This window comes from Mustelus asterias, chromosome 1 (assembly GCF_964213995.1).
Source record: "Mustelus asterias chromosome 1, sMusAst1.hap1.1, whole genome shotgun sequence".
NCBI classification, from domain to species: Eukaryota; Metazoa; Chordata; class Chondrichthyes; order Carcharhiniformes; family Triakidae; genus Mustelus; species Mustelus asterias.
Genome location: NC_135801.1, coordinates 188,073,431 through 188,091,586, shown reverse-complemented (window position 1 = coordinate 188,091,586; position 18,156 = coordinate 188,073,431). Strand labels below are relative to the sequence as shown.

Here is an 18,156-nt window from a genome sequence, read left to right as displayed (position 1 = left end):
CTGTGGGAGGAAACCGGAGCACCCGGAAGAAACCCACGCAGACACGAGGAGAATGTGCAAACTCCACACAGACAGTGACCCGAGCCAGGAATCGAACCCAGGACCCTGGAGCTGTGAAGCAGCAGTGCTAACCACTGTGCTACCGTGCCGCCGTGCTAACCACTGAACTGTGGCACAGTTGCGTGCGTTTATTGAAAGACTGGGACAGTGATGTCGAAAGTGGCCGGTTCGGCATAAAGCTGGTGTTAGATGTTGGCTGACATCTCATGCTGTTTACCTTGCGTACTGCAAGTAAAAGGTAAAATTGGCATAATCCCCCTTGGATGGTGTGGGTCGAGCTGACCGGTGGTGATTTAACCTGAGGGTCACCACTCTTTAGGCGAGGGGCAAGGAGAGGCCTTCGTGAATAAGCTCGGTCCGGTACGGGAATTGAACCTGCGCTGTCGGTGTCACTCAGCATCATGAACCAGCCATCCAGCCATCTGTGCTAAACAGACCCCTCACCCAGGGGGTGTCTGGCACATGCTGCATCCTTTGTGGCAAGGATGTTCTTTTCCTAAGGAACAGGCACCCTTAAGTGTCCTAACTGACAGCTCCAAACTGCAGGCCTGCTTCCTACGGTCCTTGTGTCCACCAGGGGCCTATAACATGTACTGAGGATCAGTATGTATGCCAGCTCAGCCAAAATCATTTTAACTCCCTCCCGCTGATTAATATCCTCCCTTCCTATTGATTGATATCCTCTTTCTTTCCATTGCATCCTATTTCTTTGTCCTTTTCAAGCACATATCCAATTTCCTTTTGAAAGTTATTATTGAATCTGCTTCCACCAGCCTGTCAGGGCTGCGCAGTCCAAAAAATAACAACCCGCTGCATAAAAAGATGTTTCCTCATCTCCCCCTGGTTCCTTTGTCAATAAATTTAAATCTGCTTTATCCTCTTTCACAAATAAAGCTTCAGCTGCTTCCTGTCTGAGCCAATTGATCTTCATGGAAATCCCACTTCCAATCCATCACGATTATCTAACTCGATTGCCGAGGTACCGATCACACAGTTAAATTCCTCAAAGGGCATATTCCAGTATTTTACATTCATGCCTCTGCAATTCTGCACCTGCATCATCATGGAAACATACAGTGCAGAAAGAGGCCATTCGGCCTATCTTTTTTTAATCATTCGTGGGACAGGGGCCTCTCTGGCTGGCCAGCATTTATTGCCCATCCCCAGTTACCCTTGTTCAGAGGGCAGTTGAGAGTCAACCACGTTGCTGTGGCTCTGGAGTCACATGTAGGCCATACCAGGTAAGGACAGCAGATTTCCTTCCCTCAAGGACATTAGTGAACCAGATGGGTTTTTATCGAGAATTGACAATGGTTTCGTGGTCATCGGTAGATTCATAATTCCAGATTTTTTTATTGAATTCAAATTCCAACCATCTGCCATGGCAGGATTCGAACCCAGGTCCTCAGAACGTTAGCTGAGTTTCAGGATTAATTGTCTAACGGTAATACCACTAGGCCGTCGTCTCCCTATCACGCCTGTTCCAGCTCCCAGTCCCACACCTCCTGCTTTTACTGCATCGAACTGTTACTGTTGGATCTACTTTGACCACCCTCTCAGGTAGTGCACTGCACCAAGATACCACATGAGAAAAAGGTTGCCTCATCTCCCTCAAGCTTCTTTACCAATTGTTTTAAATGTGCGCTTCATTTAGAGAGTCCTGTGCCACAGGATACAATGCAAGCTTAATTCCAGTCCCGTGTGTATACTGGCGTGGAGTTTGCACATTCTCCCAGTGTCTTGCTCCGGGTGCTCCGGTTTCCTCCCGCAGTCCAAAGATGAGTGGATTGGGTTGATTGGCCATGCTAAATTAACCCTTCGTGTCCAGAGGTGTGTATGTTAGATGGATTAGCCATGGCAAATGTGTGGGGTTACAGCAGTAGGGTGGGGGAAGGGCCTGGGTAAGGTACTCTGTCAGAGAGAATTGGTGCAGACCCAAAGGGCCAAATGGCCTCCTTCTGCACTTTAGGGATTCTATGATTTTAAAACCTCTGAACACAAACATTAAATTTCCTCCTAACCTTCTTGGTTCTCAGGGGAACGTAGAATAATAGAATCCCTTTAGTGCAGAAGGAGGCCACCAAGATCTAGTTCACCGTTGCTATGGATGTGAGAAGTCCCATTTCAAAGTGAAAGCACACTGCTGGCTCCCCTGATAGAATCCCCACAGTGCAGAAGAGGCCATTTGGCCCATCAGGTCTGCACCAACTCTCTGACAGAGCATCTTACGCAGATTCTCTCCCCGACCCTATCCCTGTAAGCACTCGCAATTACCCCACTAATCCCCCTAACCTACGCACTGTGGAACACTAAGGGGCAATTTAGCACGGCCAATCCACCTAACCTTGCACATCTTTGGACTGTGAGAGGAAACCGGAGCACCCGGAGGAAACCCACGCGGACATGGGGAGAACTTGCAAACTCCACACCAACAGTCACTCAAGGCTGGAATCAAACCTGGGAGCCTAGCGCTGCGAGGCAGCAGTGCTAATCACTGTGCCCATGTGCCACTCTAAAAAAAAATGTCTTAATTGAAAAGTTAAAAACAAAATTTTAACTTTCAAAAATGTCAAAAATGTTTTTTTACATAACTGTTAGCAGCTGCTTTTCAGACGGTTAGGCCCTCAGCTCAAATTCCTTCCCTACTCCACCACTCTATCTCCCATTCCTTCTTTAAGGTGCTCCTTAAAATTTGCCTCTTCGACCAAGCACAGTGGCACAGTGGTTAGCACTGCTGCCTCACAATGCCAAAGACCATGGTTCGATTCCCAGCTTGGGTGACTGTGTGGAGTTTGTAACTTCTTCCCGTGTCTGCGTGGGTTTTCTCTGGGTGCTCCAGTTTCCTCCCACAGCTTGAAAAACCTGCTAGTTAAGTGTATTGGCCATGCTAAATTCTTCCTCAGCGTACCTGAACAGCCGGAGTGTGGCGACTAGGATTTTTCACAGTTAGTTCGTTGCAGTGTGAAGGTGAGTCTACTTGTGACACAAATGAGTAAACTTTAAAAAGCTTTAGGTTCATCCATCCCTTACATAGCTCAGTGTCAAATTTAGTTTGACAGATTTCCTGAGAAGTGTCTTGGGAAGCTTTAATGCTTTAAAGGTGCTATATAAATGCAAACTGTGCGTGTATTTTTACAAGGTGCGTGATAAGGCACGGTGGCACAGTCGTTAGCACTGATGCCTCACAGCATCAGGGGTCTGGGTTCGATTCCCAGCTTGGTTCACTGTCTGTGTGGAGTGTGCACATTCTCCCCGTGTCTGCGTGGGTTTCCTCCGGGTGCTCCGGTTTCTTCCCACAGTCCAAAGATGTGCGGGTTAGGTGGATTGGCCATGCTAAATTGCCCTTTAGTGTCGGGGGACTAGCTAGAGTAAATGCATGGGGTTACAGGGATAGGGCCTGGGTGGGATTGTAGTCGGTGCAGGCTCAATGGGCTGAATGGCCTCCTTCTGCACTGTAGAATTCTATGATCTATAAGGCTCTAAAGAGGAGGCTTGGTGATAAGATTAAGGTAAATGTTTTTAAGATATGGTGGTAGCAGGGATACAGAAGGCTGTTAAGGGACAGAAAACAGTCACTGATAGATTTTTTTTACATGCTGGAGGGATGTAATAGTGATGTCCCCTGGAGGATATATCTACATAACAATTTACAGACACCACAAAAATAAGGCAAGTAGCTAACTGTGGAGAAAATTGTAGTTAATTGCAGGAGAACAGATTGGATATCTAAAAGTCGCATAAAACTTAATGCAGGGAAATGTGAGTTAACAAATTTTAAGAGGAGGAATAAGAGGAGAATGTGAGTGTAACTGCAGCGTTGTTTGGAACAGAAAGGGTCAAAGACCTGATACAAAAACAAAAAATGCTGGAAAATCTCAGCAGGTCTGACAGCATCTGTGGAGAGTGAATAGATCCAATGTTTCGAGTCTGGATGACCCTTCGTCAGAGCCCAAAGACCTGAAACGTTTGTCGAAAGTCTCCGGCCTTGTCCTCGTTCAATCATAGCATCACAGAATCCTGGCAGTGCAGAAGGAGGCCATTCAGCCCATCGAGCCTGCAACAACAACAATCCCACCCAGGCCCTATCCCCGTAACCCCACGTATTTAATAAGGGGCAATTGAGCATGGCCAATCAATCTAACCCGCCCATCTTTGGACTGTGGGAGGAAACTGGAGTACCTGGAGGAAACCTTGCAGACACGGGAAGAACGTGGTAACTCCACGCAGACGTTCACCCAAGTCTGGAATAGAACCTGGGTCCCTGACGCTGTGAGGCTGCAGTGCTGACCACTATGCCACCCTGCCCGGATTCTCCAGTGCCGCTGTAATGGAGCTTTGTATCTATGCCAAATTCTACGTTCTCACTTGAGTGGGACGGGCACAGAGGAGGTCTGACGAAGGGACATCTAGACTCGAAACATTGGCTCACAGATGCTGTCAGACCTGCTGAGATTTTCCAGCATATTCTGTTTTTGTGGCGTACTTACCACGTTTTGTCGGTAGAGAACCTCCAGGATGTTGCTGAGCAGTTCGACACACGCATCCTCCTCATTGCCTTTCTGAATCAGCTCCTTCAACGTGGTCGTCATTATCGGCAACAGAATCGCTCGACATTCTGTGAAAGGGTGATGGCAGATCTGGGTTTAAATCCAACACTTTGTACTCCTTACAAATACTACTTTCTAATAACATCAAAAAAAGAGTTCATTTTCACTCCAAAATCGAGACTCACAATGGTCATAAACTCTATGGAACTGAATAAGGCCATTCAGTCCATTGATTTTGCGCCGGTTCCCCATGCAGTCTGTCTCATTCTCTGTCTAGACAGGCTAGATACAGGGAGGATGTTGCCGATGGTGGGGAAGTCCAGAACCAGGGGTCACAGTCTGAAGGTTCAGGGTAGATCATTTAGGACGGAGATGAGGAGACATTTCTTCACCCAAAGCGTGGTGAGCCTGTGGAATTCATTACCACAGGGAGTAGTTGACGCCAAAGCACTGAATGCATTCAAGAGGCTGCTAGATATAGCACTTGGGGCGAATGGGATCAAAGGTTATGGGGAAAAAGCAGGATTTGGCTATTGAGTTGGATGATCAGCCATTATCGTGATGGATGGCGGAGCAGGCTCGAAGGGTCAAATGACCTCCTCCTGTCCCTATTTCCTATGTTTTTATGTTTCTATGTCTACCCCCGAATCCTTGCAAGTTTATTTAATTTCCTTCTGAAATCATTAATTGTCTCCATTCACTTCACAAGGTAAGCTCTTCCCCACTTTCCCTTCTGCATCTCTTGCCAAAAACCTTGAGTGGGATTCCCTGGCCTTTCCTGCGGAGTCTTTCTCACGGTGCAAGGCAGCGTGATCTTCTGGTCTTGCCGCTGTCAACAGGATTTCCCACTGACTCCCCACATTGCCAGGAAACCCACGGCGGTGGGGGGTCCGCCTTTGGCGGAACCAGAAGACCCGGCTGGCGTGAACAGCCAGTAAGTATATTCGTGTCCCCTTGTCCTTGTGCAATTATTGGAGCCATATAATATTTTGTGCAAATCAGGATTAAGCAGTAGGCATGGTTCCTCTGGAAGATTTTAGCTGTAGCTTCTCCTACCCAGAAGGAAGTGTTTATAAACCAACATTTTTTTTTATTATTCATTCGTGGGGCATGGGAGTCACTGGCACAGCCGACATTTGTTGTCCAGCCCTGATTGCCCTTAAACTGAGTGGCTTGCTAGGCCATTTCAGAGGGCAGTTGTGAGTAAACCACATTGCTGTGGCTCTGGAGTCACATGGAGGCCAGACTAGGTAAGATGGCAGATTTCCTTCCCTAAAGGACATTAGTGAACCAGATGGGGTTTTTTGACAATGGTTTCATGGTCATCAGTAGATTCTTAATTCCAGATATTTTTTGTTGAATTCAAGTTCCATCATCTGCCCTGGCCAGATTCGAACCTGGATCCTCAGAACATTAGCTGAGTTTCTGGATTAATAATCTAGCGATAATACCACTAGACCATCGCCTCCCCTCATATGCTGCATGTAACCCAGAAGGCTTGCTGGGGTGAACCCATACCCTGGTCCCCTGATTGGTTTTCCCAGGTCATGTGACCCTATTGGCCGATCACCCTTTAAAGGATGCCAGACACCACAGTGTGTGGGATGTCCATGTCTCATAAATGAATAAAATAAAAAGCAAGCGCGAGCTTTTTTCCTCAGGGTGCTCCTGTGCGCTGACTGGCAGTTACTAAGCTGCAAGACTCTGCAAAATACTATGTTGTCAATAAATGTTAGTTCCTTCATGCCCAACTGGTGAACCGACATTATTACAGCAATCAGCTATTCTTACCCAGTCTGACCTACATGTGACTCCTGACCCACAGCACTGTGGTCGACCCTTAACTGACCTCTGAGACAGCCGAGCAAGCCATTCAGTTGAACCAGACAGCCACGGAGAAGTCAAATAGAAATAGCCACACCATATGGTGGCACAGTGGTTAGCACTGCTGCCTCACAGCGCCAGAGACCCGGGTTCGATTCCCGGCTTGGGTCACTGTCTGTGTGGAATCTGCACGTTCTCCCTGTGTCTGCGTGGGTTTCCTCCGGGTGCTCCGGTTTCCTCCCACAGTCCAAAGGTGTGCCAGTTAGCTGGATTGGCTGTGATAAATTGCCCCTCAGTGTCAGGTGGGATTAGCTGGAGTAAATGCATGGCGTTAGGGAGATAGGGCCTGAGTGGGATTGTGGTCGGTGCAGACCTGATGGGCTGAATGGCCTCTTTCTGCACTGTAGGATTCTATGATTCTATAATAATGGACTCCAGTGGTTCAAGAGGGCAGCTCAACTCTACCTTCTGAAGGGTGATTAGGAATGGGCAATAAAAGCTGGACTGGCCAGGGATGTCCACAAGTCAAACAAGTACTTCACATTCCTTGATTTGGATTCAACAGCATAATTAACAACCTCTCTCAAAGGTCCTACAAAGTAGGTGCAGTTCTATAGCACCTTTTATCACATCAGGACGCACTTTACAGTCAATAAGCTACTTATTTGAAGGGTAGTCAGTGTCGTAAAATGGACCAGAAAGCCTGAACTGAAGATGGGGTGATTTTGAGCCTGCGTTAGCCGTGAATAAAGAGTGACACAGGCCCAAAGTATCCAGAGAGATGGAAAACGAGATTCTCATCGGCGTAGAGTGGAAAATTCTGCTTGTGTAACCGATTAGCTTTCAGCTGCATGTTATGACAAGAGTTATGCTGTGATGAATGTACACGAGACACTCTGGGATGGAGTCAAATTGCCCGTCGTTGAATTTGCGAGCTTGAACTTTGTGGGAGTACAATGGTTAAGTGAGTGAAAGAAAATAATGATCAGTTTAACTGTGCAAGCAAGCACTTAAATAGAAATGGAATGTCTTAAAGAGAATATGGTCCATAAAATGACCAAGAAGCCTGTAATTACAATGTCAGGTATAGGTGAGATTGTACTGTAGCTTTTTTCATTTCTTTTTTTTGTGAAATGCGAGTGTCGCTGGCTGGGATAGCATTTGCTGCCCACACAGCATGCTTGCCTTCATTGGCCGGGATATTGAGTCTTAAAGTTGGCAAGTTATGCCTCTCACCATCTTTTACAGTGCAGCATAAAAAACATTCTTTCTGGTTGTATCACAGCTTGGTATGGCTCCTGCTCTGTCCAAGACTGCAATAAACTACAAAGCCCAGTCCATCAGGCAAACCAGCTTCCCATCCATTGACTCTGTCTACACTTCCCGCTGCCTTGGAAAAGCAGTCAGTATAATCAAGGACCCCACGCACCTTGGACCACCACCACCTTCTATCGGGAAAAAGATACAAAAGTCTGAGGTCACATTCCAACTGACTCAAGAACAGCTTCTTCCCTGCTGTCATCAGAAAGAAAGAAGAGGGTGCATAATGTAATGTTAGTCATAGCGAGGGTGTAGAGAAAGATCAACTTAATACGAGGTAGGTCCATTTAAAAGTCTCGTGGCAGCAGGGAAGAAGCTGTTCTTGAGTCAGTTGGTATGTGACCTCAAGACCTTTGTGTCTTTTTCCCGACAGAAGAAGGTGGAAGAGAGAATGTCTGGGGTGTGTGGCGTCCTTGGTCAGAGCAGGAGACATACCAAGCTGTGATACATCTGGAAAGGATGCTTTCTATGGTGCATCTGTAAAAGTTGGTGAGAGGCGTAGTGGACATGCCGAATTTCCTTAGCCTCCTGAGAAAGTAGAGGCATTGGTGGGAAATGGTTAATAGGAACTCTAGCCATGAGGGGTGACATGGTCTCTGAGCACTCATGGAGCTGACCATGCAGGGAATAAACAATCCCTCATTGCTATAGACTTTGGATACCTCTACAGGGAGGTATAAGAAATGCACATCTTCCCTTTGTTCCTCGGTGCACAACCAGACATAGACCAACACATCATCTGAGTGTTTGATCAGTGCTACAAGTGTGAACAAGGACTAGGATATTGTGAATATCTTTCAGGGAAATGGTTAAGATAAAGACAGAAATCCTGGGTGAAAAAGACCAATGTTTTTTATTTTGTTGGTTAAAGTAAAGATGGGATGGGCAAAACTAGGGACTGAGTGGATCACAGAATCCCTACAGTGCAGAATGAGGCCATTTGGCCCATTGGGTCTGTACCAACTCACCCACAGAGCATCTTACCCAGGCCCTATCCCCGTAACCCACACATTTACCCTAACCTATAGGTCTTGGGACACGAAGAAGCAATTTATCATGGCCAATCCACCTAATCAGCATGTCTTTTGGACTGTGGGAGGAAACCGGAGCGCCCAGAGGAAACCCACACAGACACGGGGAGAAACTCCGCACAGACAGTCACCCGAGGCCGGAATTGAACCCGGGTCCCTGGCGCTGTGAGGCAGCAATGCTAACCACTGTGCCGCCATGCCAGTGATTCAGATTTGAGGGTGTCACTCAGACAACCTCTGATTTCATTGTTCAAAGTAAGACAAGGAGCAGGATAAAAGATAACAGGAAAATACTGTGGATGCTGGAAATCTGAAATATAAATAGAACAAGCTGGAACACCTCACCACATCTGGCAGCACCTGTGGAGAGAGTTAATGATTCTCAGACTCAGCATGTTGGGCAGAATTTTACACGATTGTTTCTAAGTGTCCAGCTAGCATGAAAACGGAAGAGTTCCTGAACCATTTTTTGGGTGCGGTGTCACGCCCAATCTTATGCACTTAGTCACTGAAGAAATGGTCTCGACCATTTCTAGCTGCTGCAGGCAGTGGGCTGGGCTTAATTCACCAGCCAGCCTGTAGAGGGAGCTACTGCGCGTGTTCAGACCTCTGATTTTGCACATGCTCAATATCAACTGCAGTGGCCTAACAGAAATAGAGAGAGAGAGAGCTGTCAGGCCCCTGCTACTGCAGGTACCCTCAACCAGCTCCCTGCCCCCCGCAATTGCGAGCCCCATAACGCATTGGCATCCATTGTCCTCGCCTCCTGGCACTGCCCGGTGGGCAGTTCCACCGTTACGACTGGGCGTTGCCCAGGTGCCAGGCTGGCAGTGTCAAGGTGCCTGGGTGACACTGCCCAAGGGGCACCCCCTTTTCCCTCAGCCTCCTCAGGGGGCTTAAATGGCCTCCAGTTCAAACGGTGAGGCCAACAAGGTTGTTCCCCGTCCGTGGAGAGCAGGTGTTTTCCTCGCCGGAGAGAATCTCTGTTTCTCTCTCCACAGATGCTGCTGGATGTAGGAGGTCAGTCACTGTCCTGTAGTCCAAAGAGGTAAAACGCAAACTGGATTAGCAAGATTCAGTTTCCCCAGGGAGTTTATAGAATGAGGACACAATTGAAAATCTTTTTTTTTAAGTACTGTTTTTCATTGACCTGCATAATGTTATTCACCTGTTCATCAGCTATCTATCTGCTATTCATATCCTTGTGACTTTGAAGCATAATACAAAAAATTAGTTCAAGAGTTTTCTAATCTTCTACCTTTGCCAGCGTCATTATTTATTCTATTCAAATTGGAACCCTCGTCATAGTTCAAGTGTTGCAACAGGATCTGAGATGTGTTGCCAATAATGTTGTACAATCCAAATCAACAGACACAATGAACTTGCATGTCTAAATTCCATTTCATTACTTCGGGACGTGTGAAAGCGCTTTACAGCCAATTAACTACTTGGTTGAAGAGTAGTCAGCGTTGTAATATAGGAAACACAGCAGCCAATTCATGTTCAGCAAGTTCCTCTCAAAAACAGTCTGATTACGTTCAGCTAATCTGTTTATCGGTGTTGTTTGAGAGATAGAAACATCAAAAATAGGGGGAGGACGAGGCCATTCGGCCCTTCGAGCCTACTACGCCATTAATTTTGATCGTGGCTGATCGTCAAATTCAATATCTTGATTCCCCCTTACCCCATTTCCCTTGATCCATTTAGCCCCAAGAGCTACATCTAATTTCTTCTTGAAACAGCACGCTGGCACAATGGTTAGCACTGCTGCCTCACAGCGCCAGGGACCCGGGTCCAATTCCAGCCTCGGGTCACTGTCTGTATGGAGTTTGCACGTTCTCCCCGTGTCTGCGTGAGTTTCCTCCGGGTGCTCCGGTTTCTTCCCACGCTCCACAGATGTGCGGCTTAGGTTGATTGGCCAGGTTAAATTGTCCCTTAGTGTCAGGGGGACTAGCAGGGTAAATGGGGTCATGGGGATAGGACCTGGGTGGGATTGTGGTCGCTGCAGACTTTATGGGTCATTTGGCCTCCTTTTGCACTGTAGGGATTGTATGATTCTATTCTATGAGATATTGGTTGGAATTCTCCCATCCTGCCTGCCGGCGGAGGGGGGTGGGTGTGTGTGGGGGCGGGGGTTGGGGTGGAGGGAGGGCAGACCATGTAAAGGTCCACTGAAGTCGGGTGGGAATCTCTGGTTTCCAGGTAAAGACAGCTGGAGAATCCCACCCATTATGTTGGATGATCAAAAACTTGGTCAAAGAGGTTGCTTGTAAGAAGTGTCTTAGAGGAGGAAAGTGAGGTGGAGAGGTGCAGGGGGTGAATTGGTTTGATGATTAATCCCACAGTATTGAGGTCAACTTTACGAATTATTGAGATTTACAAAGAAAAGATTCTCAATCCTATGGTGGAGTTTGAATTCACTTTTGTGGGTGGCACATTGGTATGATGGTTAGCGCTGCTGCCTCATAGCACAGGGACCCTGGTTCAATTCCCGGCTTGGGTCACTGTCTGTGAAGGGGGGAAAACGAACAGTAAGTGTTTTGAATCTGGAATGCACAGCCTGGGATTGTGATGGACGCAGATAAAAGTCATGGCTTTCATATAGGAATTGGCTTAGCGCCTGAAGATTACAGGGGAAAGGGCAAAGAAATGGGTTTAAGTAAACACTGGGTAGGATTCTCCGACCGTTCATGCCGGCGGGATTCTCCAGTCCTGCTGCAGTGAACAGAAATTTGGTTGAGCGCCAAATTTTCCGTGCTCGCCAGCAGCTGTGGCGTAAACAGCTGGAGAATTCAAGCCATCGTGTCTCCTGCCAATGCAACATGGCCGACAGCGCACGCGCACTGGTCCCCGCAGCTGTTACTCTACTGCACCCAACCTCCCAGAAAATATTAAAGTGCATTTATTAGTGTTACAAGTAGGCTTACATTAGCACTGCAATGAAGTTACTGTGACAATCCCCTAGTCACCACACTCCGGCACCTGCTCAGGTACACTGAGGGAGAAGTTAGCACGGCCAATGCACCTAACCAGCACGTCTTTCACACTGTGGGAGGAAACCGGAAAACCTGGAGGAAACCCACGCAGACACGGGGAGAATGTGCAGACTCCGCACAGACTGTGACCCAAGCCGGGAATTGAACCCGGGTCCCTGGCGCTGTGAGGCAGCAGTGCTAACAACTGTGCCACCGTGCCGCCCCATTAATATGGGAACATTGCTCTGGCTCTTCAGTAACAGCATCGCACTTTGTTATCAAGTACAAGGGAGAAAAGGGAGAGGGCAGAATGAGAGACAGTCAGAGTGGGTTGGGGTGGTGAGATACAGACAGTCGAAGTATTGGTTCCACAAAACCTCATGAAGTGTGGTTGTACTGACGTTTGGCGGGATTTTACGGCCTTGCTCAACATTTTCATGCAAGGTCAACGGACATTTCCGTTGCCTGCCCCCTCACCCGCTCCAATTTCGTGGCGGGCGAGGCAGTAGATTTCCGGAGATTGTATCAGTATGAATCTCATAGCGTCAGTGCCAGCAGGTGAGATTGAACATCTCCGACCTGCCATACTCCCCAAAGAGTTCAGATACAGGTGTTTTGAGAGTCTGTAAAACCATAAACATGGCAGAGAAACACTTTTACAGATGCACAATAGAAAATGTTCTTTCTGGATGTATCACAGCTTGGTATGGCTCCTGCTCTGCCCAAGACCGCAAGGAACTACAAAGGGTCCTGAATGAAGTCCAGTCCATCTCTCAAACCAGCCTCCCATCCATTGACTCTGTCTACACTTCCCGCTGCCTCGGCAAAGCAGCCGGCATAATTAAGGACCCCACGCCCCGGACATTCTCTCTTCCACCCTCTTCCGTCAGGGAAAAGATAAAAAAGTCTGAGGTCACGTACCAACCGACTCAAGAACAGCTTCTTCCCTGCTGCTGTCAGACTTTTGAATGGACTTACCTTGCACTAAGTTGATCTTTCTCTACACCCTAGCTATGACTGTAAAACTACATTCTGTGCTCTTTTGTTTCCTTCTCTATGAATGGTATGCTTTGTCTGTATAGCGCACAAGAAACAATACTTTTCACTGTATGTTAATACATGTGACAATGATAAATCAAATCAAAATCAAATCAAATCAAAAGAACGGCAAATGCAACCTTAGTTAAATTGCTCTTGCAGAAAGCCAGCATGGACTCAATGGGCTAAAAGGCCTCCTCCTGTGCTGTAACCAGTCCGTCGTTATTTCCATACTTCATGAACTGAATTCAAATTCTCAAAATGCCACGGTGAGATTTGAACTCACGTTCTCTGGATCAATAGACCAGTTAAATAACCTTGACACTAGAAGCTGTCCTCTAACATCCTTAGGCAACATCAAACAAACCAATCAAGTGATCATTCATTCCAATAGTTTAGGAAGTCGAGCTATATGCAGAGTAACAGCCATGTTTACCTGCTCAATGACAGCGACTGCACTGAAAGCGAATCCATTAACATTGAGTCATTCAATCAAACAGCAGCGAAGGAGGCCATTCGTTCCATTGTCCCTGTGCTGGTTTGCTGCGGGAGGTATCAGGCACAGTCTTTTCGAACAAATTCTACATGCCAAACGAGCGAGTCAATGGGAAAGAATGGCGTCGGTTTTTCCCGAGCAAGCCACAAGTCACAATCTTACGGAACTCAGTGCAAAAAATGAGCCCCGATGCGATTCTTGCCAGTAGAGGGGGACGGAGCCGAAGCTCGACCGTGAAACCGGCTGCAGAGCGTTTGGGGCACCAAGGCGCAGGTGACCCAATCTCCCAGTGATCCGGGAGACCTCCTGCCACACATGCCCACCTGCCCCATGGGTAGCGACAACCCTGCCGATTGCCCCCTGTGCCGATCCCTCTCTGCAACCCCCCCCCCCCCCCCCCCCCCCCCCCCCGTCTATCGTCACCTGTGCCGATCCCTATCCGCAACCTGCCGCCGACCGCGTCCTGTGCCGGATCCCCCCCTCCTTTTCCAGTCACTCCCCGTCTTTAGAGTTCCTCTCCACCCCTCCCGCCCCACCTGCAGCGATCACCACCCCTGCAGAGCTTCCCTCCCGCGATTGCCACCCCCAATCATGACGGCAAACAGATGGCTTTGGGCATGGGACCGCTTTGTGCGCTATCTTCACTGCTGACCGCGCCACAGAGGGACCTGGGTGTACAAGTCCACAGATCCTTAAAGGTGGCAGCACAGTTGGAGAGGGTGGTGAAGAAGGCATATGGCATGCTTGCCTTTATTGGACGGGGCATAGAATATAAAAGTTGGCATGTGATGTTGTAGCTGTATAGAACGTTGGTCAGGCCACATTTGGAATACTGCGTCCAGTTCTGGTCGCCACACTACCAGAAGGACGTGGAGGCTTTGGAGAGAGTACAGAGAAGGTTTACCAGGATGTTGCCTGGTATGGAGGGTCTTAGCTATGAGGAGAGATTGGGTAAACTGGGGATGTTCTCCCTGGAAAGACGGAGGATGAGGGGCGACCTAATAGAGGTGTATAAAATTATGAAGGGTATAGATAGGGTGAACAGTGGGAAGCTTTTTCCCAGGTCGGAGGTGACGAACACAAGGGGTCACAGGTTCAAGGTGAGGGGGGCAAGGTTCAACACAGATGTCAGGGGGATGTATTTTACACAGAGGGTGGTGGGGGCCTGGAATGCACTCCCAAGCAAGGTGATTGAGGCGGACACACTGGGATCATTTAAGACTTATCTTGATAGCCACATGAACAGACTGGGAATAGAGGGATACAAACGAATGGTCTAGTTGGGCACATGTTCTCTTTATATATTAACGATCTAGATGACGGGACTGGGAGCATTCTGGCCAAGTTTGCCGATGATACAAAGATAGGTGGAGGGGCAGGTAGTATTGAGGAGGTGGGGAGGCTGCAGAAAGATTTAGACAGTTTAGGAGAGTGGTCCAAGAAGTGGCTGATGAAATTCAACGTGGGCAAGTGCGAGGTCGTACACTTTGGAAAAAAGAATAGAGGCATGGACTATTTTCTAAACGGTGACAAAATTCATAATGCTAAAGTGCAAAGGGACTTGGGAGTCCTAGTCCAGGATTCTCTAAAGGTAAACTTGCAGGTTGAGTCCGTAATTAAGAAAGCAAATGTAATGTTGTCATTTATCTCAAGAGGCTTGGAATACAAAAGCAGGGATGTACTTCTGAGGCTTTATAAAGCACTGGTTAGGCCCCATTTGGAGTACTGTGAGCAATTTTGGGCCCCACACCTCAGGAAGGACATACTGGCACTGGAGCGGGTCCAGCGGAGATTCACACGGATGATCCCAGGAATGGTAGGCCTGACATACGATGAACGTCTGAGGATCGTGGGATTATATTCATTGGAGTTTAGGAGGTTGAGGGGAGATCTGATAGAAACTTACAAGATAATGAACGGCTTAGATAGGATGGACGTAGGGAAGTTGTTTCCATTAACAGGGGAGACTAGGACGCGGGGGCACAGCCTTAGAATAAAAGGGAGTCACTTTAGAACAGAGATGAGGAGAAATTTCTTCAGCCAGAGAGTGGTGGGTCTGTGGAATTCATTGCCACAGAGGGCTGTGGAGGCCGAGACGTTGAGCGTCTTCAAGACAGAAATTGATAAATTCTTGATTTCTCGAGGAATTAAGGGCTATGGGGAGAGAGCGGGTAAATGGAGTTGAAATCAACCATGATTGAATGGTGGAGTGGACTCGATGGGCCGAATGGCCTTACTTCCGCTCCTATGTCTTATGGTCTTATGGTCTTATGAGCGGTGCAGGCTTGGAGGGTCGAAGGGCCTGTTCCTGTGCTGTATTGTTCTTTGTTCTTTGGTCAATCGACCACTGCAGCGGGCCAGAAAGTCTACGCCCATCCACTCTGTCCCACTCCTGTTTCTTTCCCTCACAGCCCTGAGAATCCTCCCTTTGAAGTGTATTGGTGCAATTCCACCATCCTTCGGCAAGACTCCACTTAGACTTCCACTTAGAAAGGAAACCAGAACTAGAGGGCACAGCCTCAAAATAAAGGGGGGTCAGTTTAGGACAGAGGGTGGTGAATCTCTGGAATTCTCTGCCCACTGAAGTGGTGGAGGCTACCTCGTTGAATATGTTTAAGTCACGGATAGATGGACTTCTGATCGGTAGGGGAATTAAGGGTTATGGGGAGCAGGCGGGTAAGTGGAACTGATTCACTTCAGATCAGCCATGATCTTACTGAATGGCGGGGCAGGCTCGAGGGGCTGGATGGCCGACTCCTGCTCCTATTTCTTATGTTCTTAAGACATCCCGGGACATAACCAGGACGGAGCGGCAATCACTGCTCTGGCAATCGAAGGGTTCAGGCGAATGTTCTGCGAACATGGATTCAAACCCGAGCACACCAACTGGTGGAATTCAAATTCAATTCATAGAAATGGAATGTAAAGCTCGTCTCGGTAACAGTGACCATGACAACTGTCACTGATTGTTCTAAAACAATCCTTTCAGGGAATGAAATCTGCCATCCTTATCTGGTCTGGGCCTACATGTGATTCCAGAGCCACAGCAACGTGGTTGACTCAACTGCCCTTTGAATTTAAAAAAAAAGTTCTTTCCTGGTATGTGTCCATCCTTAATTGCCCTTGAACTGAGTGCAGCAGACTTCCTTCCCTAAAGGGCATGAGTGATGTGCTCCTATCTTCTATGTTTCGATGTCCTTTAACACCACTGTTCTTACAACAATCGACAATGGTTTCATGGTCATCATTAGACTTTTAATTCCAAACTTTCATTGAATTCAAATTTCACTACCTGCCGTGGCGGGATTCAAACCCGGGTCCCCAGACAAGGGGTCATCTAGACTCGAAACATCGGCTCTTTTCTCTCCCCACAGATGCTGTCAGACCTGCTGAGACTTTCCAGCATTTTCTGTTTTTGTTTCAGATTCCAGCATCTGCAGTATTTTGCTTTTAGCCCAGAGCATTACCCTGGGTCCTTGGATTAATGGTCCAGCAACAATGCCACGAGGCCACCGCCTTCCCCCAATAAATACGAGCATGTTCGAGGGCATCTGGGGATGGCCAAATATATGTTGGCCTTGCCAGCGATGCCCACAGCCCATGAAAGAATAGAAGAGAAAATAATAACGCGCTGTGTAAAAGTTAGAACTCCCCTTTGGGCGGCACGGTGGCACAGTGGTTAGCAATGATGCCTCACAGCGCCAGGGACCCGGATTCGATTCCCGGCTTGGGTCACTGTCTGTGTGGACTTTGCACATTCTCCCCGTGTCAGCGTGGGTTTCCTCCGGGTGCTCCGGTTTCTTCCCACAGTCCAAAGATGTGCGGGTTAGGTTGATTGGCCGTGCTAAATTGCCCCTTCGTGTCAGGGGGACTAGCTAGGGTAAATGCATGTGGTTATGGGAATAGGGCCTGGGTGGGTTTGTGGTCAGTGCAGACTCGATGGGCCGAATGGCCTCCTTCTGCACTGTAGGGATTCTATGATTGTGAAAAGAAAAATTCCCTTTGGAGTTTTTTTGCCATTTAGTTTAAATCTAGGATTTGCTAATGCTTGTGCCAGTGGATTGATTGATTAATTTATTATTGGCACATGCATTGGGATACAGAGAAAAGTATTGTTTCTTGTCCGCTATATAGACAAAACATACCATATATGAAATACAGAGGGGAAATGGAAAGGAGAGAGTGCAGATTGTAGTGTTGCAGTGACAGCAAGGTTGCAGAGAAAGATCAACTTAGTGCGAGGTAGGTCCATTCAAATGTCTGATGGCAGCAGGGAAGAAGCTGTTCTTGAGTCGAATTAATTTCTCCTCATCCAATCCCTTAAAATCTCTAATCATTTGGATATTTCCATGAAATCTTCTCTTAACCTTCTGTGAAATGCTACGTTAATAACCCAAGACTGTCAACTGCCAATCATTTGATTTTGATTTGATTTGTTTTGATTCATTGTTGTCACATGTATTACCATACAGTGAAAAGTATTGTTCCTTGCGCGCTATACAGACAAAGCATACCGTTCATAGAGAAGGAAAGGAGAGAGTGCAGAATGTAGTGTTACAGTCATAGCTAGGGTGTAGAGAAAGATCAACACAGTGCGAGGTAGGTCCATTCAAAAGTCTGATGGCAGCAGGGAAGAAGCTGTTCATGTTTTCTTTGTCATCCTACACTTTCGACTTTCCCAACTCTTACGTGTAGAGTGGGGGTGTGAGGCAACTACTCCTTTCCTTAGCTACCCCCCCCACATCCCCTGCCATGAGGTGGTGTCCCTCTAATCAGGACGATTCAGCCTGCATCAAGATAACAAGTCAGAGCTTCCTGAGTGTCCCTAATGAGAGCATCAGCCACTTGGCATGCTGTGCCAGTCA

The 18,156-nt window shown here is 47.6% G+C and overlaps 1 protein-coding gene across 1 annotated transcript in view; it reads right to left on the bottom strand.

Moving 5' to 3' along the window:
• LOC144500809 (dedicator of cytokinesis protein 2-like) overlaps positions 1-18,156 on the bottom strand; it is a 1,379,043-nt gene that overhangs the window by 898,344 nt on the left and 462,543 nt on the right. Inside the window, exon 26 of the mRNA XM_078224279.1 lies at positions 4,548-4,675. Within this exon, the coding sequence (XP_078080405.1) occupies positions 4,548-4,675 (128 nt within the window). The remainder of the gene's footprint in view (positions 1-4,547; positions 4,676-18,156) is intronic.